Genomic DNA, 23,639 nt, shown 5'->3' on the forward strand with positions numbered 1-23,639 from the left:
ATAGTGATTACAGGACAGAATCTGGGAGGTAATGGTAGTAAGTGTTCTGCAAAAGTTGAATGATTTGTCCTATACTTCCATGCCCTTACATGTTCTTTGTATCTGGTGTCAAATGTTCTCCTCGTTTGACCTATGTATCTTCCATCACATTTATTGCTTTTCAGTTGGTATATTCCTGATTTCTGATATGGGTCACATTTTCCTATTGTTTTTGGGAAGTATTTTTGAACTGAGTTGTTGGTTTCGTGTGATATTTTTATGCCTTATTTTTTGAACATATTGCATATTCTGTGTGGGCATTTGTGGTTGTATGTCATTCTGTACCATCTTTTGCTTTCTGTTTCTATTCTTGTATTTTGTGTATTTGTTTGTGTGTGATTTTGTCATTTTGTTGGTGACAGTTGTGTCATTTGCTGTTTCTTGATTTTATTGTGTTAGTTCTTTTCTGTTTCTTGATTTTCTTGTTCAGCTTTGTTGCTAAGTTCTCTTTGTATGCATTGTTTGTGGCTATTTGCATTACAGTATTCATTTCTTTTTTGTAATTGTCTGCATCTATCAGTACTGTGTTTAGTCCGTGGAGCATGTATCTAAGTGCTGCCTGCTTTTAAGAACTGAGGAGTTGTGGTGTCTCATATATAACTGTTTCTGTTGTTGTCAGTTTTTGGTATATGCCAAATATATGTTGTTTGTTTAGAACCTTTATGGTGTTGCCCACGAAATTTAACTGCCTATTTTGCTCTTTCTCTATTGTAAAATATATCTTATCATGAATAGAATTTATGTCCATGTGTAACTGGTCAATTTTATTGTTTGGTTCATTTATCAGCCATAAGATGTCATCCATATATATAATCCAATATATGATGTTGTACCTATTTGGCACTATTTTGTTAAATATAATCTATTCTACATGATTCATAAATATGAATACAATAGAGGGAAACATTCCACATGGGAAAAATATATCTAAAAACAAAGATGATGTGACTTACCAAATGAAAGCACTGGCAGATCGATAGACACACAAACAAACACAAACATACACACAAAATTCAAGCTTTCACAACCAATAGTTGCTTTGTTAGGAAAGAGGGAAGGAGAGGGAAATACAAAAGGATGTGGGTTAAAAGGGAGAGGGTAAGGAGTCATTCCAATCCCGGGAGCAGAAAGACTTACCTTAGGGGGAAAAAAGGACGGGTATACACTCGCACAAACACACATATCCATCCACACATATACAGACAACTGCCTTTAAATATGTTTGCTTGTGTCTGTATATGTGTGTGTGTGCGAGTGTATACCCATCCTTTTTTCTCCCTAAGGTAAGTCTTTCTGCTCCCGGGATTGGAATGACTCCTTACCCTCTCCCTTAAAACCCACACCTTTTGTCTTTCCCTCTCCTTACCTCTTTCCTGATGAAGCAACAGTTGGTGGTGAAAGCTTGAATTTTGTGTGTATGTTTGTGTGTCTATTTATCTGCCACACTTTCATTTGGTAAGTCACATCATCTTTGTTTTTAGATATATGATTCATAAATATGTTTGCTATGGTTCCAGACACTGTAGATCCCATTGGTAATCCTTCACTTTGTAAATAGAATTCACTATTGAAATGAAAATAGTTCTGTTCTGGTATTAACTCTAGAAACCAGACTGTTTCTTTGATGTATTCATGTGGAAGTGTACTGTGTGTTTTAAGATTCTATTCTACAATGTCTATTGTTTCAGTTATTGGTATATTGGAATACATATTCTCTACATCAAATGAGAGGAGGGTGGCTGTATTTGGAGCTTGTGTCTTTTATGTCCTGATCAGTTGTGTGGTGTTTCTTATCGTCCTGTCTTCATGTAATGTGTAGTTTTCTGATAATAATTTTTCAACACGTATTTTGCAAGTGGGTAAGTGGGAGTAATTCTGTAATTCTCAATAGCTCTGATGGTGAGATCTTTCTTGTGTAGGTTTGGTTGGCATCGGAGAGAAGGTGCACTGGGATGGATCTGATTTTAATTTTATAATTTTATTTTTTGTGGTGAACTCTTGTGTCTTACTGATGTATTGCTCTTTATCCATAAGAACCACTGTGTTTCCTTTATCTGCCTTAGTGATGATGGAGTTGTGTTTCTGTAGTTTCTTTTCCAGTTTTGTCAGTTTTATGGAATCTGTGTTGTTTCAGTTTCCTCCATTTTCTTTCATCTGTGCTATTATGTTTTTGATTTCATTACTGAATAGCTCTCTCATCAGACCACCAGACCAATGTTTACCTCTCTTGTTTCATTTCCGTTTTCCTATGTGAGAATGCTCTCTGATTCAACTATGAGCTTTTCTATGTCTTTTTCGCCTGTCTCTGTGGTGATACGTTTCAGACCTTTTTTAAATGGTTGTATTTCTTCTGTATGCAAAACAGTGACAGTGAGGTTGGCCATTTTCGATAAAAGTGGTATTTTCCATTAGACTGGGTGTAATTTATGGCTTTGTTGTGTGTTTGTTTATCTGTTAACTATTGAATATGTTTGGGGACAGCTGAAACTTGCAATGTGTCATCACAGGTACCTGCTTTGCACACTGACTAATCTCACAAGTTCCATTGTCAAAGAATGGGAGTGGAACTATTTGAGTAATGATGTCTCGAGAACCTTGTGGACAATGTGTCAATGAGGATCCAAGCATGTTTCATTCTATAGGGAGGAATAAAATGTCACTGAATGTTAGCCAGCAGCAGATTTTAATTTCACAGATTTGCCAAGATCTGCACTCTTGTTCAGACTATCTTTGCTTTAGTTAAAGGTTTTTTTCCTTACTTCACTTTTTTATTTTTTATTTCATAGAGCTGCTGGTTCTTTCATTGTCTGCCCCTCTTAAATATAAGCCCACACATGTTTGCAGATATGTTAAGTGGAACAATATTCTTTTTGAGCAGTTCTTATTAACATACAGATATTTTAACCTTTTCTAACAGGCCCAGGTTTTCAATAAAAATCATTTAATGATTTGTGGCTATGTACTAACTTATAATGCCAATAGCACAACATCTAACTTTCTGGCCTAAGTTAAATCTCATATAATTGAGAACATTCATACTTAATTTTACACTTAGGAAATTTTGTTATTATAAAATGCGTTGACAAAACCATTTGTTTACTTATACCATTGAGTTAATTACTGTACTGAAATATCATTCTGTGTAGTTTTACTTTTGCTTGAATTTATACTGTGTGGGGGCTAGGGTCTTTGTAGGATTGTTTGTTGTTGTGAAGTAAAAAGGTAATAAATGTTAATGAGTTAATGAGTAGATGACATGGCATGTGCATCATTATTCTGACAATGTTAATGTTCCTTTCAGTATTAAAATCTGATGGTGACTTGCCAGGATTCTCTGTAGTCAATAAATTATTCAGGGTATGTCTCCTCACAGATTAAAATATGCAGTAATAGCACACCTACCCATAAAACTGTAGATGAGCAAACCATCTCTAGTGGTTCCAGATTTGATTTGCAGTTTGGTACACAGTTTTAGTCTGCCAGAAAGTTCCAAAACAACACACACTCTGCTGCACTGTGAAAGATGCATTATGGAGTTTTAATTACAGACCCATTTAATGTTTTACAGTATTTTTCAAAATTTTTGAGAAAATTCCTGTGACAAATATTGACTCACTTTTTTAAGATGACCTAGTTAACTGTCTCACAGTTTGGCTTTCATGAAGGATTCTGCCAGGGAAAGCCAAACAAGGCTTCACAAATGAAGTAATAAGAAAATTTATCCTGCATAACATTTTCTTCTGGACATGTGTAAACGTTTTTTGTATATATTATTAAGGATAAAAATGTGATGTGCATTTTGCTAATGTTAAGTGCTAATAAATAAAGAAATACATACTTTTATTATTGGGTTTCAAGAGAAATTCAAGTGTCATTCATGTATATTAATTACGTCACTTTAAGATTTGTTGTCTACTGAAGTATAAACCAAAACTAAATTACATCATTAACAAGTTACTCACAGCTTAAACTTGTCACCTGATCTGCATTCAGTATGAGGACAGCAACCCAAAGAATGTGACTCATTTGCTTCTATAGGTAGCAGAGCTATGGAAGCCGCTACACTGTCTTGCAGTTTAATAGTTCTGAAAATAAAATATAATAGGCTTTAAAGATGTATTTTCAAATAAGAGAGAGCTCCTTAATCTGATACTGACAATTCAGTAATAGAACTAGAATTTTCCTCATTTAAACTCCTTCTCTGGTTTTGTATCATCCAACAACTGAAATATATGGAGGTGCCATTAACACTTGAGCAGGTGCGCCCCTGTCAAGGTGCACCAACCAAAAGTAACATTTTCTTGTACCATTCCATTGTTGTTTTGCATTTTTAAGCCTGTACCTATATCTTCATTATTGTTTTAGCCAACACAGTAATAGGTTTTGTTGTCATATGTCCAAATGAGCAGGAGTAATATAAAATAAACAACAATCTAGGTGAAAAAAATTTTATGACCTATGCAAGGAAATGCCCCAGATTCTGAGCTAGTAGCACAATTCCACAATGAGGCAGTTATATACTAGTAACCAAACAAGGGTTCCGATGTGGCTGTGGTTTTTTATGCTTTGAGAGAGTTGTTACTGTGAGTTAACATTTGGATGTGACAATAGACAGATATAATGGAATGTTTCCAGAATGAGATTTTCACTCTGCAGTGGAGTGTGTGCTGATATGAAACTTCCTGGCAGATTAAAAGTGTGTGCCGGACCGAGAGTCAAACTCAGGACCTTTGCCTTTCGCGGGCAAGAGCTCTACCAACTGAGCTACCCAAGAATGACTCCCGCCCCCTCCTCACAGCTTTACTACCGCCAGTACCTTGTCTCCTACCTTCCAAACTTTACAGAGTCTCGGTCCGGCACACAGTTTTAATCTGCCAGGAAGTTTCATATCAGTGCACACTCCGCTGCAGAGTGAAAATCTCATTCTGGAAACATTTCATTTCCCCTTGGCTGTGGCTAAGCCATGTCTCCACAATATCCTTTCTTTCAAGAGTGCTAGTTCTGCATGGTTCACAGGAGAGCTTCTGTAAAGTTTGGAAAGTAGGAGATGAGGTACTGGCCTTATGCTACCAAGGTAAACATGTATGAGAAGAATCATAATTTAATCTTAGTTTAAGTAAATAAAGGTAAAATAAACTTACATTATATGAGATAAATCCCTGTTCAGTTAAACAATAACAAAATAAACATTTCATTATGAAACTTCCTGGCAGATTAAAACTGTGTGCCAGACCGAGACTCAAACTCAGGACCTTTGCCTTTCGCGGGCAAGTACTCTACCAACTGAGCTACCCAAGCATGACTCACGCCCCATCCTCACAGCTTTACTTCTGCCAGTATCTCGTCTCCTACCTCACAAACTTCACAGAAGCTGCAGAGTGAATGAGTGAATATCTCATCCTGGAAATATCCCCCAGGCTGTGGCTAAGCCATGTCTTTGCAGTATCCTTTCTTCCAGGAGTGCTAGTTCTGCAAGGTTTGCAGAAGAGCTTCTGTGAATTTTGGAAGGTAGGAGATGAGATACTGGCAGAAGTAAAGCTGTGAGGACGGGGCGTGAGTCGTGCTTGGGTAGCTCAGATGGTAGAACACTTGCCTGCGAAAGGCAGAGGTCCCGAGGTCGAGACTCGGTCCGGCACACAGTTTTAATCTGCCAGGAAGTTTCATCTAGTTTCCATATGCACAATCCAAAAGCTTTTCACAGATTGCATAGCGAAGGTCTTTCTCATCTTGACTCATGAGCTATGGGGTGAACTACTCCAAAATGCTGTGTCAGTATTTTATGACATTATCCAACTAATCCAACTGCCAACCCGCTAGCTCAAATAATAAATCAATGTTTTGAAGAGGGCTGTTTCCCAGAGACATGATGATTCAGATTCTGGGTGTTCTTACATTAAGATTAAGATTGATCAGTTGGAAGTGAACTGTTTGACTGGTATAGGTAGCCCAATTTGTGGTATATCTGAACAATTTAGAGACAAGATCAAGTACAGTAAGAATTTTGTGGAAATACCCACTGTAGATGTAAAGATAAGGGGAGCTACAGGTAAGAAAAGCAAATTCGTAAGATCTCAGGTACTTTTAATATCAAAGGCAAAAGCTGTGAACATGAATGCTTAGTGGTCCCAGGTTTGGAAGAAAATATAAATCTCAGTATGGATTGGACACTGTAAGCTGAGGCTTGTTTTTGGATGGAATGCTAAAGAATTGTTTATTTTGAAATCTCAAACTAATCTTATGTGAAAACTAATTTTTGTATCTTAAACTGTGGTAAAAGTTGCAACTATTTGTAAAACGTTGTGAACCAAGGTGAGTACCAGGTATTTGATGGTGATATAGATTTTGATGGGACTGAGTATCAGGATTTTGAAAGAATAGTACATTCTAAAGTAAGGGAAGCCATGACTCTTAGTGACCTACAACAACTTAGGAATTTGTTGTTAGAATTTAAAAATGTGTTTAGTGAAAAACAAGGGAAAGTGAAAGGCTATCAGTGTATGCTTTAAATTAGAGATCATCAACCTTTCTTTCTCAAGCCATATAATGTACCATTTTCAAAGAGGAAAGATGCAGAGAAAGAAATTCAGAATATTGAACAAACATGGGGTGTAATTGAGAGAAGTAAGAGTGCTTACAATAATCCCTTAGTTGTGGTAAGTAAGAGAAATGGCAGAGTAAGGCATCTTAATAAAGTTCTTATCAGGGAGAATGACCATCCTAAGAACATGGACAAGCTGTTACACAAATCTGATTATGTAAAATACATGCGTAGTTTGGACTTGAGCTCTTGATTCCACCAGATCCCACTTGAAATTAATTCAAGAAATATACAGCATTTTTGTATGGAGGTCAGTGTTTGCAATACTGTGTGGTGCCATTTGGGCTAAATGTATCTGTAGCTGAATTCATAAGAGCTCTGGATTCTGTCTTGGGAAGTGAAGTGAGTTGAAAATTAATTGTGTACATTGATGGCACTAAAAGACTTGGGAACAACATTTGAATCTCTTAAGAGTTGTGTTTTCAAAATTAGAATCAGGAGGTATGACTTTGAAAACAGGTAAGTGTACGTTTGGTGTTGAAGAAGTTACATTTTTAGGACATGTTATATCTGAGAAATAATTTGCACCTGATAAAGAGAAACATGATGTTATTGCTAATTTTCCTACTCCTTGCAACAGGAAACAGCTTAAATCTTTTTTAGTGTTAACTGAATTTTATAGAACATTTTGTAGCAGCCAAGCTTTGAATACTTCATACTTGTGTGAACTTTTTAGCAGAATACTGTTTGGGATTGGAATCAGGAGTGTCAGGATGGTTTTGATGAGATCACAGGACAGTTGTGTTAAAGTCAGATGTTGTTCATATTAGATTTGTCTCTTCCTTTTTGTATTACGATAGACAGTAGTGATGTTGGTTTGAGTGTTCATTTATTTCAGGATGTTGAAGTTGACAGTATTATTGAACATATTCATATGTGTAAGGTGTACTATAACAGAATTACTCATTATGCCTTATTTTTACAGCAGTTCAGTTCTGAAATCAGATATATTAAGTGCACTGACAATGTATGTTTCAAGTGTTTCATATCTTTATTTATATGATCATCCCAAGAGAGACTTTGGTCCATTTTTAGTCCCAATAGTTTGACACTGTGATTCTCTTCTTTCCCTGCTTTCAGATTAAAGTAAATTTCCTCCATTTTTATGTTGTTTATACATAACTATTTAGCAATACATCAGACCCTACATTTTTCAAAAAGTTCATTGTTTTTGTTTACTACCTCTTTTGTACTCTCACCTGTGGAGATAATGGTCATATCACTAGCATATAAGACACTTTTGCAGGCTATATAGTTTGAGAAGTCATTAACATAGACAATATAGAGGAAGGGTGCAAGAACGGAGCCCTGTGGAATTTGTCTCTTAATTTTCATTAGTTCTGACCTTCCATTGTTCACATACGCTGTCACCTGTTATTTAGGTATGATTTAATCAAACTAAGTGGTTTGTCTGCAATACCATAATATTCTAATTTTTTAACAACTATCTCATGTGATACTCAATCAAATGCTTTGCTTAAGTCTATGTGTTGTTTGGCAGAAGAGTTCACAAGCTGGCGTGAGGAGGGAAGGACTCTACTGACGTGAGGTCTAGAACATGACAAGGAATTAGAATTCAGAAAGTGGATGTAATTAGTTTGATACTTAACTTTAATCCATTAATGATGAACATTTTCTTGACGGTACATGATTCACAATATTATCTGTTCAGAATAGTAACTGAATATGGTTCCTTGCTAGGTCATAGCAAATGACATAGCTGAAGGCTATGCTAAACTGTCGTATCTTCAAATGAGAGCGTATGTAGACAGTGAACCATTGCTAGGAAAGTCGGCTGTACAACTGGGGTGAGTGCTAGGGAGTCTCTCTAGACTAGACCTGCCGTGTGGCGGCACTTGGTCTGCAATCGCTGATAGTGGCGACACGCGAGTCTGACATATACTAACGGACCGCGGCCGATTTAAAGGCTACCACCTAACAAGTGTGGTGTCTGACGGTGACACCACACTATGAGTGTTGCACAGGTGATCAGTTTCCTTTGAAAAGCATTTTCGATTTCAGTCATCAGACTTTCATAGCTTTTATGATTGGCTGATTAGTTCTAAACACAAACTGTTGTCATTAAGTAATTTGTTGCTCTCAAAATATATGTAAATCTGCATGTGTGTGAACAGCTCTATGATTTTGGGCAGTATAGGGACATCTGATATTGGTCTATAGTTATCTGGTATTTATCTGTCACCCTTTTGTATGTGGGGAGAGTAATTGTAATGTTAAGGCAATCAGGGAAAGTGCCATCATGGATGATTTTATTTGCAAGATAAAGTAGAGAAGTTCTAATTTCCTTAATTACAGCCTTTATTAGAAAGTTACTGAATCCATAGTAGTCTTCTGCTCTAGAGTTGTTCAGCTTGTTTACAGTGTCATTTATACCTGTAGCAGTTATTCTACTCCAGTTAAATCTTTTATCTGTTTTATTCTGTGATTGCAAAAGAAAAGCTTCCACATCAGTTAAATCATCACTTTTTGGTACATGGGCCTTTACTGAATTTATGAAATGTTTGTTGAGAGTGCAACAATTAATTGGGTTACTGATTTCTTCCATTCCCATGTGTATCTCACTTTCAACTATGTCTGAGGCAGCTTTGCATTTGTTTTTAGAATTTAAAATATGCTCTTCATTTGCTTTCATTTTTGCTGCTTTAATTTCAGATTTATATATTTTTCTTAAGTTTATATACCTACTCTTGTTTTCTTGACTGCCTTCAATTTTGTCCTTCAGCATGAGTAAAAGGATTCTAATTTTATTGAGGTGTGGGGTGTACCACTTTTTTGTATGTTGTGGTTTATGCATGTTTCTAGGTTTATGTCTCTTAGTAATAAGATGGCAGTTACTGTCTAATGTATTTTTTATATTCAATATGAATGCAGAAAAGCTTTCATTTATGTCATTGTCGATGGTTAGTACTCTAGCCCATTCTATTCTACTCAGTTCATTTCTCTTTAGTTCAATGTGCTTTTCCTTGAAAACTCTGTATGTAGTTAGCATGCTGGTATCATCAAGGGTCAGATTTCCAATTTGGAGCCATATGCCATCATGGTCAGATAGTCCTAATCTGATGGTATTCCACTCTACTTGAATCCTTCACACATAGCTAATTATATTGTCAAGACATGCCTGCATTCTGCATGGTTTTTTATTTAAGCAGGAGTTATTCATTGATCTTAAGATATTTAGGATGTGTACCAACGTTTTTCTCTTTACTTTTACATCTACATGAATGTCTCCTGTTAAAAATGTTTTATATTGCTTGTATTTTGCAGTCAGTAAGATTAATTCAGAGAGTTTTTCTGCAAGTATCTCCTCATCAGAAGCTGGTGGTCAGTAAACTTGCAGTAATAAGTTTCTGAGTGTGTATAACCAAGGCAGATGCTTCAAAAAGTCCTTCAATAGACAGGATTGGGAGGTCTATGACTGAATATTTTAGATTCAAATTTTTGTTGATAAAAATGGATGGTCCACTGTGGACATTGCATGACCTACAGCAGCTTGTTGCCAGTGAGTAGCCAAATGGTACAAATTAGCTTGTTTCTGCACTTTTACTCCAATGTTTAGTACTGGAGAGTAGCGTGGAGGGTAAATATCATGGTGGGAGACCAAGAGATGAATACACTAAGCAGATACAGAAGGATGTAGATTGTGTAGGTACTGGGAGATGAAGAAGCTTGCACAGGATATATTGGCATGGAGAGCTGCATCAGACCAGTCTCTAGACTGAAGACCACAACAACAACAACAACATGTACAGTTAAAATTACTTTTCCCTTAGAAAAATTTTAAACTATGAAATATCTGCACACTTAAAATTCCTATTATTAATTATGCAATCTGATGGTAGTTATTAAATTTATTTCTGATATAACTTGGTGAAGACACTTCTTTTGTCAAGAAAGTTTGTAAACTCTTTTTGTTTTGAAATCTCTTTGGAATATTGTTAGTGCTGGAGAATGCGGAATAAGACATGTTTCCATGTTTGGCAATAACAACGTAAATTTCTGGCTTAGAGTGGAGATTGTAAAGACAGTGTGACATACAAAAATGGGATGAAATAAAAAAGCCATAGAAACAGAATCATGCAGCAGGCTTACTTCATCAGTTATTATTTCAAATGGAACCCACAATGTCAAAAATTTCAGCCTCATGAATGTACCCCTAGATGTGACAAACTGCAGCCGACAATGAGTAAGTAATAAAACGAGTAAGTAATAAAAGGTTATTTGTAAATCTTACTCCTCTCAAAGAATATTAAAAGAAGTTAATTGTTATGAAGAGATTGAAAAACTACTGATGATGTGTGGGAGGCTAAGATTACAAATTTTTGTACAGAAGCGGAAGTTCTCGAGTCCTGGTCTGGCACAAATTTTCAACTCTCACCATTGTATTGTCACAATGCCCTGTGAAGTTGGAAGTCATTATTTCCTCTGTATCCCTTTCCCATTCCTTTCACCCCAAAATAATCCTGTATATGTTGTTCCATCTGCTTCATCACGAGTGGTGTCTGGTCTGTTGGACATGTCTGACAGAACAGACACTGACTCATATCTATAAAGTGACACTGACCATAAAGAAGATAAAGACCTTGAATTCCAGTTTAAAGAGGGAAAATGAGACTGCTAAATTAAATCTAGATGGCACCTCTATGTACTGTATCACAAAAACAACGTTTTTTTGGAATAAATATTGATTCTCAGTTGAAGTGGTAGAACACACAAAGATATTTGCAAAATGTATGTTATGCCCTTTACATCTTGTCATCAGTGTGTAACAGCAAGTGTCTTGTAGTTACGTACTATTCACATGAGCACTCAGTTCTTAGCTATGGAATTCTTTTCTGTGGAGCAAGTGCAGAAGATATTAATACAGTTTTTGAACTAAAAAAATGGGCATAAGAGTAATAACCAAAAATATAAGTTCTGCTCATTGCAAAGATCGGCTCAAAACACTAGAGATTTTAACTACACTGTGTGGGCACATTTACCAACCAGCTGCACACATAAAAAATAACATTGATAATTACTCTACAAACAGCTTAGTCCATGACAATGGAGCAGGTTCTAGACTGAGCTTATATTTACCAAGAAGGAAAAAACATAAACTCAAAATAGCATTTTCTACCAAGGAAGAAAACTGTACAATAAATTGTCCAAGGAAATTAAGACTTCACTAAAATATCCTGATTTACAAATCTAGCTAGAATGTACCTGTTACGTAATACACTCCGTAGAGTGAACGATTACTTAGATAACACAGAGTAAGGATGTGGTAAAAACAAACAGTGGTAATAACAATAATAAAACATCTAGTACATTAACATTTCACTTCTTTTTTTTCTTCTCTGAAACTGTTACTCTCAATATGCAGTGTATAATACTAACAGTTTATCGTGTTTCTGAGCAAGTCGTCACCCTCATTAAGGAGGGATGTTGACTCGGTGTTTTGTTTGAGCAAATGTGAACTTGCATAGCCTTTCACATTATTAAATAAGTTATTTGCAAAACAGTGTTGTACAGTGGGAATAGACTGAATGGAGCAGCACTGTTTTAGAAAGACTGCCCAGTCTTCACCCCAGCCATTCTGATTTAGGTTTTTCAAGGTTTCCTTAAATTACTTCAGGCAAATGCTGGGATGGTTCCTACTTTAAGTCCAGTTCACTCCTTGTGGAACTCAACACATAAGTATGTAAATGCTTGAAATATGAACTATGGTTTTTGCCCTCAGCCAGGCTGTGAATAGCAGAATAATCATGCAGATGTAGATGTCATTCTTAAAATGTAATAGCACAACATGTTCTCTACCTTTGTAAAAGTGGTCTAAGGACAAATAAAATGATTACTACTACTACTACTAATTTGTGCCCCGTGAGTTCACAACTGTTCAGTGATTTTGACATCTGTGGTATGGGGTACAAATGCATCTGTCCCCTCTTGTACTGTAACAATGTACATTTTCTCTGTGCTTTACTTCTGGTAACTTCTTTCTTGTGTAACTTAAAACACAATATACATGTAAGTTTATTAAAGTCATAATTTTTTGTTCACAAAACAATGGTTTACAGTGTGCCTTATAAGGAGAACCAGTAATTATTCTAATAGCTTTTTTCTGTAGTATTAAGATGTCATGCACACAACTAAAAATGCCACATAAAATAATGCCATATGTAAGGATGCTTTGGAAGAAAGAAAAATATTGTGTTCTAACATACTTTTCAGGTACACAATACATAAGTCACCTTAACAGATAAATTACTCTTGACAACTTACCTCTAATATAGTGAACATGTTGAATCAAAGATAATTTATTGTCGAAATATACCCCCCATAACTTAACATAACTAGGATCATCTGACACAAGTGTGTCTTTCAGACTAAAAACCATGTGCTGTGTTTTGTTGTCATTCAATAAGAAGCCATTTGCTTTAAACCAGTTGGAAGATTCGTCCATTGTCTTTGAACACAACTTTTAGAGCTGCTGAGATCATTACTACAATGAAGAAAGGTTGTATAATATGCATATAGAAAAGTACTAAGCTTTATAAATGATGGCAGATCATTGATCATTATTAGGAACAAAAATGGGCTCAATACTGATCCTTGGGGAAAACCTACCTTAACTCGGTCTGTTCTCAAGATTTCCTTGCCAGCAGACAATTTGCCTACAGTTCTGTAGATAAGACTTTAATAGTTTAAGGCTGTTACATTCAATGCCATGGAATTAAATTTTTTCCAAACTTGGTGTGTGCTCTACACAGTACAACACTTTACTTAGATCACAAAAACTGGCTTGAGGAAAGCTTTTATCCTCAAAGACTTGATGTATGTGTTTGACTGCAGAGTCTATAGCATCAGTCGTTGCCAAATTTTTTTTTAAAACCATATTGTGATTCAGTAATTATTCCTAGATTTTCAGCATAAGCATATAATTATTGGTAAATTACATATTACAGTAATTTGGAAAGAAGCTGGGACTATAGACATTGGCCTCTAACTTGAAGGTGAGTCAGTATCTCCATTTTTATATATTGGAACTACCCTGGACACTTTTAACTCATCAGGGAAACATCCCTCAGTTATGCACTTGTTTATACAATATGTTAAAGGATACACAATACAACCTATTACTTTCTTTAGTATTTTACAATACATGCATATGTCTCTACACTGTCTGATTGTTTTAGCTGTCTTACTATTCCTAAGATGAGACTAGGAGAGATCTCAGAGAAGACAGACATGTCTGTATTAACCAGTGGTTTAAAATCATTTTTTGAAAGAATCTCTGATGAACTAAGATAAATGTGTAAAGTAATCCAGAAGTGATTGCCATAATTATTAGTTTGGGTACATAAGCAACTGCCATAATTTGTTTTAGTATCCTGTGTAGAAGCAGACAGCGTCAGTCATTTCTACCTTCTAATGTACAACTTCATTTGTTTCACATTCCCAAAGGTTCTCCTTCATAATTGGATTTGCAAAAGATCATTTGTGGATGAACGTGTGAATGTTAGTACAGGTTATCAATCCTCTGGTCCAAATAATCAGGTAGTTTATGTTTGGAAGTCAAGCAAGATGTGCCATTCATTTACTTTTTACTTATAAACAACAGAAATAATATGAACTTTTCAGTAGCTGAAAAATATCAAAATCTTTCTAAAATACTGTGTATTTTGTTCTTAAAAAGAAATATCTCCTTGTTTAAGAAAAAAAATGTGATACTAATAAATAAGAATGACACATCATAAAAACTGAGTGATGAACAATAAAAACAATTTTTAAGTATGGTGTTTATACATACCTCCAGTGTCAAAGAGTCTCTCAATTGAACTCAAGTTGCTCCTTGAGTTGCGGCTACATAACTGTCTTAGAATGTTGCCTTGCCACTTAAAAGGCAGCATATCACGTCACACGTTGCTGTTGTGGTTTCATTTCCTGGACCTCTCATGTACACAGACTCAGATAAAATCTTCCAAGGCTACAATAAAGCAAGCAAGCTTTCCATGCACTGTATAGCCACATCATCTACCTTAAAAACTACTGAAATTTTACATACTAACAAACTGTTTTTTGAAAATATTTACAGCACTTTTTAGTCTTTTTTCTCAGATACAGGAACCTGATATGCTACTGGTAACCAATATTTTCTTCTTGTGTAGTTATTGGTCATTTTTGCTGTTTATCTTCTCTATGTATTAACTTTTCATTCACTTTTCTGGATTTCTTTATTAGAAATAACCAATATTCTTTGATTTTGTCTATGTTCTTGTTTATTTTTTAAGTTCTTGATATTTCATTTATTAGTGCTTTATTTGTGACACCAAAGGCAAGAAATATTTTTCTAATTGGTATCTAAATAAACCAGTGATAGTTTCCACACAAATTCCACATATGATAGAGATGTAATAGAATTGTGTAATAGTCGTCATATGAATCCCATTCTGCATGTGACACAATAGGGTCACATTAAGGTAACATGCCACTGTTGTGGCAGTCTCTAAGATTTTGAAAACTAGAACTTTCAATATCGAAAAAAAATTACTTGTCTACATAAAATGATATACTTTCATGGGAAGAGTGGAACCAGCTGTATTTATTTATAAACTGATAAATAAACAAAGATGATTCCACTCTCCCCTACTATTGTTTATTTCATGAGGACAAATAATACTCTTTCCCATACTGACTGTTCTGTTTTGTAACTATGATGAAGAAGCAACATGCAGACTTTCTGGAATTCTCCAAACCCAAATAAATGGAAAGATCTGTAAGTGAAAGTATTGTATATGGATTTAATATGCCTCTAAATGATGGAAGTTGTAAACATGGAACATATCTGAATAGCAAATGTATTGAAAACTGCAGAAAAACTGTTGTAGGAACAAAATCTCGCTTTTAATGATTGCTGAAATTCAGCTGTTCACAGAACAAAATTAATATTTATTAATTTAATTAATTAATTTATTTATTTATTTCTTGTTCCGTAGATCCAGTTAGTGAGTCAATCACAAGGATATGGGACATGTCAAATTGTACAGGTTTCAATTTAAACTTACAATAAATTCAAGGGCAATTCAATGCCAAATTGTACATAGTTTAAGTTAGACGTACTATAAATACAGTAACAGATACAACATCAACTAGATAACGTAACAACCATTTAACAGAAAAAGGAGTTTCAAATAAAGCTTAAAGATAAGAGCTCAAAGTTAAATCAGATATTAGGCCTACAAGAGTAAATACAGGTACAGCCAATTTGTTGTTACAAAAAGTGTGCTAATGCCCAAATGCACAATAAAATCAATTTAACTACTTCTAGGCACAATAAGTTTAGTGATGGTATACATTTTCTTTCAGATATTCATCCACAGTATAATAAGATTTCTCTGTCAGGTAATCTTTGAGAACTTGTTTAAATTTTGGCAGTTCTGTATGAATACATTTGATATGTAGTGGTAGAGCATTGAACAGTTTAATGCTGGAGTAGTAAACTCCTTTTTGTACCAGAGTGAGACGTTTCATTTCGAAATGTAGATTGTTTTTGTTTCTGGTGTTATAACCATGGAATTTACTGTTGTCTTGGTACATAGAATAATTTTTGCACACAAAGGTCAGCAAAGAAAAATTGTACTGTGAAGCAGTTGTTAGGATACCTATCTTCTGAAACAAGTGCCTGCAAGAGTGTCTTTGAAGGACCCCACACATTATTCTGATTGCTTTTTTTTTGGATGGTGAAAACTTTTATAGCAAGTGGTTGGTTCCCCCAGAATATGATAGCATATGACATCAATGAGTGGAAGTAGCCAAAGTAGGCAACCTTAATGGTGTCAACTTCAGCCACTGAAGAAATTACCCATAACATAAATGTTGCCGAGCTAAGTTCTTTACATAGATGAAGAACGTGAACTGACCAATTACATTTACTGTCTATGTAAGCACTCAGGAATTTTGTATCTTCAACTTTCTGTATTGGTTGATCTCTACATTTTATGTTAATTTCATCGGGATTACTTTGTGATGTATGGAACCTCATATAATGACTTTTATCTGCATTGAGTGAGAGACCATTTGAGGAGAACCAATTTAAGATGTCATTAAAAACAGTATTTGTAGTTTCTTCAAGATCATGATCAATCAAATCGTCAATTAGAATTGTGGTATCATCAGCAAACAGGGTAAATTTGCTGTTTGTCTCAGAACAAAGAGGAAGATCATTAATAAAGATGAGGAAAAGCAGTGGGCCCAAAACGGAGCCTTGAGACACACCACACATTATCGTGCCCCATTCTGACGAGGCAGGTTCTCCAGAAGAGCCATTTAGCATTACAGTCTGCTTCTGATCCTGTAGATATGATTGTAGCCACAAGCCAACAGTGCCACCTAAACCATAGTATTCTGCCTTTTTCAAAAGAATTTGGTGGTTTACAGAGTCAAAGGCTTTCGTAAGATCACAAAAAATCTTCCCATTGGAGACATTTTTTTGTTAATGGCTTCCAAAACTTGGTTGCTGAAAGAGAATATTGCCTGTTCAGTACAAAGACCGGCACAAAAGCCAAACTGATTTTTGCTTAAGATACTGTGGAAGTTGAGATGGTCTACAATCCTCCTGTGCTTGAGTTTTTATAGAATTTTTGAGAATGTAGTTAATAGAGATATTGGGAGATAGTTTGTAACAATGATTTTATCAACTTTTTTACAGAGAGGAATCACTACAGCCAACTTTAGTCTATCACGGGAATCCCATCTTGTAGGGATGCATTGTATATGTTGCATAAGATGGGACTAACAAATTTGTAACAGTGTTTCAGTATTTTACTAGAAATATTGTCCACCCCAGCAGAATTTTTATTTTTTAATGATCTAATTGCTCTTATGACTCTTCTTACAGTAACTGGAGGTAAGGATACACTATGTGTAATGTAAGTAATGGAAATAGGGCTTACGTAGACTTTCTGTTGATGGTTACATTGCAGAAGAGGTGAAAGAGAAACTACAATAAACCAGGCTACAAGAATTTATGTCTTTTTCAATATAGGCACTCCTCATGTTATTTTTAACATAGTATTCTTATATACAGTAGTTTACAAACTTCTTGTGTAAATCATTATACAGATGTACAACCAGCAATTACAGCACTTATGCAAAATATTTTTGATGTAAATTGTATGATGTTCATTCTCTGAGTAACGAAGTGACTGCTCTGTAACACATTATCCATAACTTACATAGTCAGCACCTGAGGGGAAAAAAATTAAAAGTGTAGCAACAATTAAGTATCTCTCATAACGTGATGTCTACAGGATGTAGAATGACCGTGATATGGTGAGCCAGGTATGGATCTGTGAGTGAAGTGTGTGACGTTCGCCTGCTTTACTTCTTCATTGATAGTCCTCAGTGTCGACATACTGCATTGTTATAGTGGCTGAAAAATGGGGGGTTGAAGTTCAACACTGACTACTGAAAATGATGTAGCTGACAGTTGCACATTTGCGTTTCAAAGTTCTTTACTTTCACTGTTCACAAGCCCTCAGTACTGCATAGTTATATGGTCAGTTCACTGTTGGTAACTTTTGATAAGCCTCATTAATAGTTTGTAGGCAAACATCAGCATACTGCTACAATAGTTTGCTGTTGAACATCTATGAGCAGTAAAAACCTAACCACACGATTCACAGTTCTTGCAGAGTAATATGGTACTTGCGACAGTATTTCTCAAACAAATTGAACAGACACTGTCATTGTTTTCACACACACCCTGTTGGTGTTACACTAATTCCACTGTTACATTAATGCATTATTGTACTCTAATTGATACAGAAAATTGGCTGTGGACTGACTGTTTAGGACCAAAAATCCGTCCTTTATATGTCCTCCCGATAATCGGCTGTGAAACTCTACACTGTTTGATATTTAAGTTGCAGAAATTACAATTCAAACATACCTCATTCACTTAATTGAATACATGGAATTTTTTTTTCTTTTTAAAGTTTCTTCTACCACAAAGGTTAGGCTGACTTAGTTGTTTAAATAATGAAATTAACAGATATAGTTATACAAACAATGCTTTTTACAAATCTGGTAATTATTTTGGTATTAAATAAGGGTTGGCTTTGCTAACATGTTTTTGAACAGAGCCAAATAAACACTTAAAAAATCCTAGTAGTTCTTCTTCCATATGTTTATAATAAGTATAGAACTTATACCTGTTTATAAGTCAACAATAGATTGAAGTCATGAAAAAATTACTGACTTCACTCAAACAAAATATATTAACTAGGAATAGTCAAATAAATTATGAAATTAATTACATACACAAAACTAGGCATCAAAATTGGATCTGGTGTTATATTTCTTAACACTGAGGGCCAACCTTTCTCTTTTATGAAAATGCAGATTATACGTTACTTTCATGTATGTTAATGGTAATTTGAAGAAAAAAAAAGAAAAGAAAAATCAAGGAGGCAGATGGCAAAACAAGAGAGGCAGTAATGAGATCCCAGCTTGCTCCATCACATTATCCCCTCACTGGTTTCACCAGATAGATATTGCATATAGCTCAGTGGGCAATTCAATGATCACAAGTGACCTCAGAAAGTGAATTTAACAATCTACACAAAGAAAAATATTACATAAGAAATCTTATCAAGAAGTACAGTACATATGTTTTTTGAAATTCCTACTTACATGAACTGGTCATATGGAAATCCCCCTACAAAATATTTACATATGGGAGATACCAAGGTGACTCATGTTACATTTTGATATCAGTGTTTTATTATGTTGACTTGTTATCAATGCCTGTTTGCAGGTAGGGTGTCCATTTAATTATCGTTTCATTTCTAGCAAAGCTGCATGGTCATCTATGGTAACTGTTCTTCAGGAACAGATACTATCGTCATGTATAATGTAATTTATGTTGTGACTCATGTTACAAATTTGGGAAATCCTTTTCCTAATGTGCATTTTAGGTCACAATTGTCCTCAAACTATTGGGAGCATGGATCTGGTTTTTATCATAGAAAATGAGTATTAGGTTGGCATTCAAATGACAGAGTTACAGATTTCTAAAAATATTTATACAATGTGAAATATTGTAATGGATATTCCATATAAAGTAGGAGACACTTATGATATTTAACAGTTTAAAATTTTGTACTTTTGATATATTTTTTGAAAAGGCTGGACTTTTTACTGTATGGCAACAATAGTTGCCATGGCTCGAGTGCTGCAATTGCTTACATCAGCAAGGTACTGTCAACTATACCTGAAAATGTGAACGTAGTTTCAATCTGGTCAGATGGACCTGCCTCACAATTTAAAAAGAAATATATTACTGTTGCTGTACCTCAATTTCAAAATTTCATAATGTGGAAATCTATTGAAACTTATTCGCTGCATCTCATGGTAAAGGAGCCATAGATGGAATTGGAGCAGTTGCAGAATAGCTAGTGGGGATGCAGTAAAAAAGTGAAAATTCATAGTAGGTGATGCATCAACTTTCGCTCAGGTAGCTGCAAGTACCACAACTATGCAGGTTTTTCAAGGATCTATTGATGAAATTCAAGAAATAAATGTGAAACTTAATCTGGCTCAAATATTTTCTTCAGCACTATCAGTACCAAACATAAAAAGCATTCACTGCTTTCACTAAAAGAAAGAAGTACTACAAACATATCTGCTGTCTCCAAAGAATTTTATTGCTGCTGATCATCATACTGAAAAAACTATAGAAAGTGTGAAAATTGGAGACCGGTACAAATTAGAATAAGACAGTAAATTCAATGCTGGAGAAGTATGTGCAGTTTTTGTAAATTCTTATCTAATCAGTGCAATGAAGTGTGCTGGTCATTACTGGAAATGTGATGAAATTATAAAGATAAGTAATCCACTTGCTGTTGGCAATGCAAGAGGATATTTTAGTTCTCTGACTTTTAATTGAATTTACAGTTCACTTTGCCAGATGTCATGCTCTTATAATTTTTCATAGTGTTTGGAAAGTGAAATGTTACTGTTAAATTTATCCTATTTGGTACATAATGTCATATTTTCATTTCTCTGCTTGCAGGAAAAAAGTTTTTCCAGCAGGAAGTAGCAAGTAACATGAGTCACAAAACATTGAGTCGTGCAGTTCATTTTCAGACAAATTTTCACTTTTTTAATGTTTAGTATTTTGCCCAAGCACTTTCACTCTTTTAATAAGCTTTAACACATTTTCTCACCAAGTCATCCATGCCTTCAAAAGGTCTAAGTCGCAGTTGGTAAGGAAATGCACCGCTATCAGTTGCCTTAGTCATAATACCCTACATGTACACTCGCTTTTACTTCTAACTAAGTATGAAGAAAAAATGTTTCACACTAATGGCAAATGATAGCCATTACTTCATAAATAAATACATTACATAGTTCTCAAAACATCACAATAATTAGCACTAAAATTGACTGTAGTACAAAAGGTGGGGACCAGTAAAGATTTTAAAATCAGGTGCACATCACACTATAAAACGTTACACTATGTCATAATTCTGTCTCACAATGGTTAAACTTAAAAGATTTGGGTTTCTTTTCCATTTGCAAAATCACTAAAATGTCAAATCCTGGCTTGAAATTCACACCATTTATGGACTCATATCTTAATCTCCAGAATATGTACATTACCTCTAGCAAAAACTTAAGATGTGCAGTAGCATAGATTTACTAATCATTACATTACAAAAAAGGATAGTCACAATCACATAACTTAATTACTACTCAAATCACAATTAAGGGGATGGAAGCTGTACCAAATCATTGAATTACTTTTCCACTCAATTATGGGCACCACTCTCATCCAACCAGAAAATTAAATCGTCACAAAATGTTACCAAGTACACACATCAAAAGAAGTTTTGCATCAACTTGGTTTTGAGAGTTCTGGAACCTGTACAGAAAACTGGAACAGAGATCAACATAAACATCATTTCTGCCCTTTCTATTGCTGATGAAAACCACACACTGCATGTTGTACCACCATACAGTGAGGCCTTCAAATGTGGTGGTCCAGAATGCAGTTCACACTGGTACTTCTAATACCCAGTAGCATGTCCTCTTGTACTGTTGCGTGCCTATATTGGTCATGGCATACTATCCACAGGTTCATCAAGGCCCTGTTGGCCCAGATTGTCCCAGTCCTCAACGGCACTGGAGAACATGCTGGCCACACTAGTCAAGCGATGTTGTTATCCTGAAGGAAGTCATTCACAAGATGTGTATAATGGGAACACTAATTGTCATCCATGAAGACGAATGACTCGCCAATATGCTGCTGATATGGTTGCACTATTGGTCGGAGGATGTCGTTCATGTTTCATACACCCATTACAGTGCATTCCATTGCCACCAGCGGCATATATCGGCCCCACATAATGCCATCCCAAAACACCAGAGAACCCCCACCATGCTGCACTCACTGGACAGTGTGTCTAAGGCATTCAGCCTAACTGGGTTGCCTCCAAACAGGACTCTAACACTTGTCTGGTTGAAGGCATATGCAACACTCATCGGTGAAGAGAAAAACGGCATGTTGTTGGGCCCATCTGTATCATGCTGCATGGTGTCATGGTTGCAAATATGGACCTCGCCATGGATGTCAGAAGTGAGGTTGCACATCGTGCAGCCTATTGCCCACAGTTTGATTTGTAACATGATGTCCTGTGGCTTCTCAAAAAGCATTATTCAACAAGGTGTCATTGCTGTCAGGATTCCTCTGAGCTATAATCCATAGGCAGTGGTCATCCACTGCATTAGTAGCCCTTGGGCAGCCTGAGCGAGGCATGTCATTGACCGTTCTTGTCTCTCTGTATCTCCTCCATGTCCGAACATCACTTTGGTTCACTCTGAGATACCAGGACACTTCCCTTGTTGATAGCCCTTCCTGTCACAAAGTAACAATGTGGATGTGATCAAGCCACAGTATTGACCATCTAGGCATGGATGAATTACAGACAACACGAGCCGCGTACCTCGTTCCTGGTGGATTGACTGGAACTGATCGGCTGTTGGACCCTCTCTGTCTAATAGGCTGCTCATGCATAGTTGTTTACATCTTCGGGTGGGTTTAGTGACATCACTGAACAGTCAAATGGACTGTGTCTGTGAAACAATATCCACAGTCAACGTCTCTCTTCAGGAGTTCTGGGAACCAGGATGATGCAAAACTTCTTTTGATGTGTGAAGTTGACCTGTAAGAATATTCACATCGATCTAGCACCAAGGTTATCAGTTAATCAGCAAAATTATTTTTCTTTCTGCCAGTGTTACCACTTTAAGCTCATAATTCCTCAGAACACAAACAGAAGTTTTCAGATATCCTATAGGTCCAATAATGCAACATTATATGACTTGCACCTCGCTAAAATTTTGCTCTTTCTGTTAAGCTCTCATTCCCAGCGACACTGTCACGGATTCCACAATATACATGGTACCCAATGTTGCCTAGTTCAAAAATAGATCATCAACATAGTTACACGATATTTGTTTGTATACTGTTATCTTTTTCATTAATCATGCCTGTCAGCTCCATTATTTTACTAACATTTCTTACCTTGTTAGCTAGTGGAATGCAGTCTCAAAAAATTATCCCTACTGCAGAGACAGGCTCCCTGACCAATAAGACCCTACCATTTTATTATTTCATTATTGCTTCATTATCTAATAAATAAACACCTGCTCTGCTTATCCAATGCAGAATTGATTCCACTGAAAAACACTCCACAGTAACATATCCTTATGCTAAGGCAAACTTAACTCTCATCACTGATCAGACAAAATTATCACTTAAAAAAACTATTATTTCACTGTATACCATCAAATTTCTTGAGATTCTAGCCAGAAGGTTAATATACTCATACATGCAAATCTTGCTTCTTCTTTCCACACACATTACTCCAGGCAACTATGTTTAAAGTTTTGTATCTTTAATGTTAGAAGAGGTTGCACGATGACACACTTCTGTACA

The 23,639-nt window shown here is 35.6% G+C and overlaps 1 protein-coding gene across 5 annotated transcripts in view; it reads right to left on the minus strand.

Moving 5' to 3' along the window:
* Nucleotides 1-14,589, minus strand: part of LOC126335174 (adhesion G-protein coupled receptor G6-like) — a 166,861-nt gene extending 152,272 nt beyond the window's left edge. The window contains exons 1-3 of one of the 5 annotated variants that reach the window (XM_049998161.1): nucleotides 14,448-14,520; nucleotides 3,656-4,124; nucleotides 3,442-3,553 (exon numbers count right to left, since the gene is read on the minus strand). In XM_049998161.1, coding sequence (XP_049854118.1) covers nucleotides 3,442-3,445 — 4 coding nt within the window. In that variant the 5' untranslated portion in view covers nucleotides 3,446-3,553; nucleotides 3,656-4,124; nucleotides 14,448-14,520. Of the gene's footprint in view, nucleotides 1-3,441; nucleotides 3,554-3,655; nucleotides 4,125-14,447 lie in introns of those variants that run through there. The other 4 variants (XM_049998157.1, XM_049998160.1, XM_049998159.1 and 1 more) reach the window with 4 other exon arrangements.
* Between the last annotated feature and the right edge of the window lie 9,050 nt (nucleotides 14,590-23,639).

The sequence above is a fragment of the Schistocerca gregaria genome, chromosome 2 (assembly GCF_023897955.1).
Source record: "Schistocerca gregaria isolate iqSchGreg1 chromosome 2, iqSchGreg1.2, whole genome shotgun sequence".
NCBI classification, from domain to species: domain Eukaryota; kingdom Metazoa; phylum Arthropoda; class Insecta; order Orthoptera; family Acrididae; genus Schistocerca; species Schistocerca gregaria.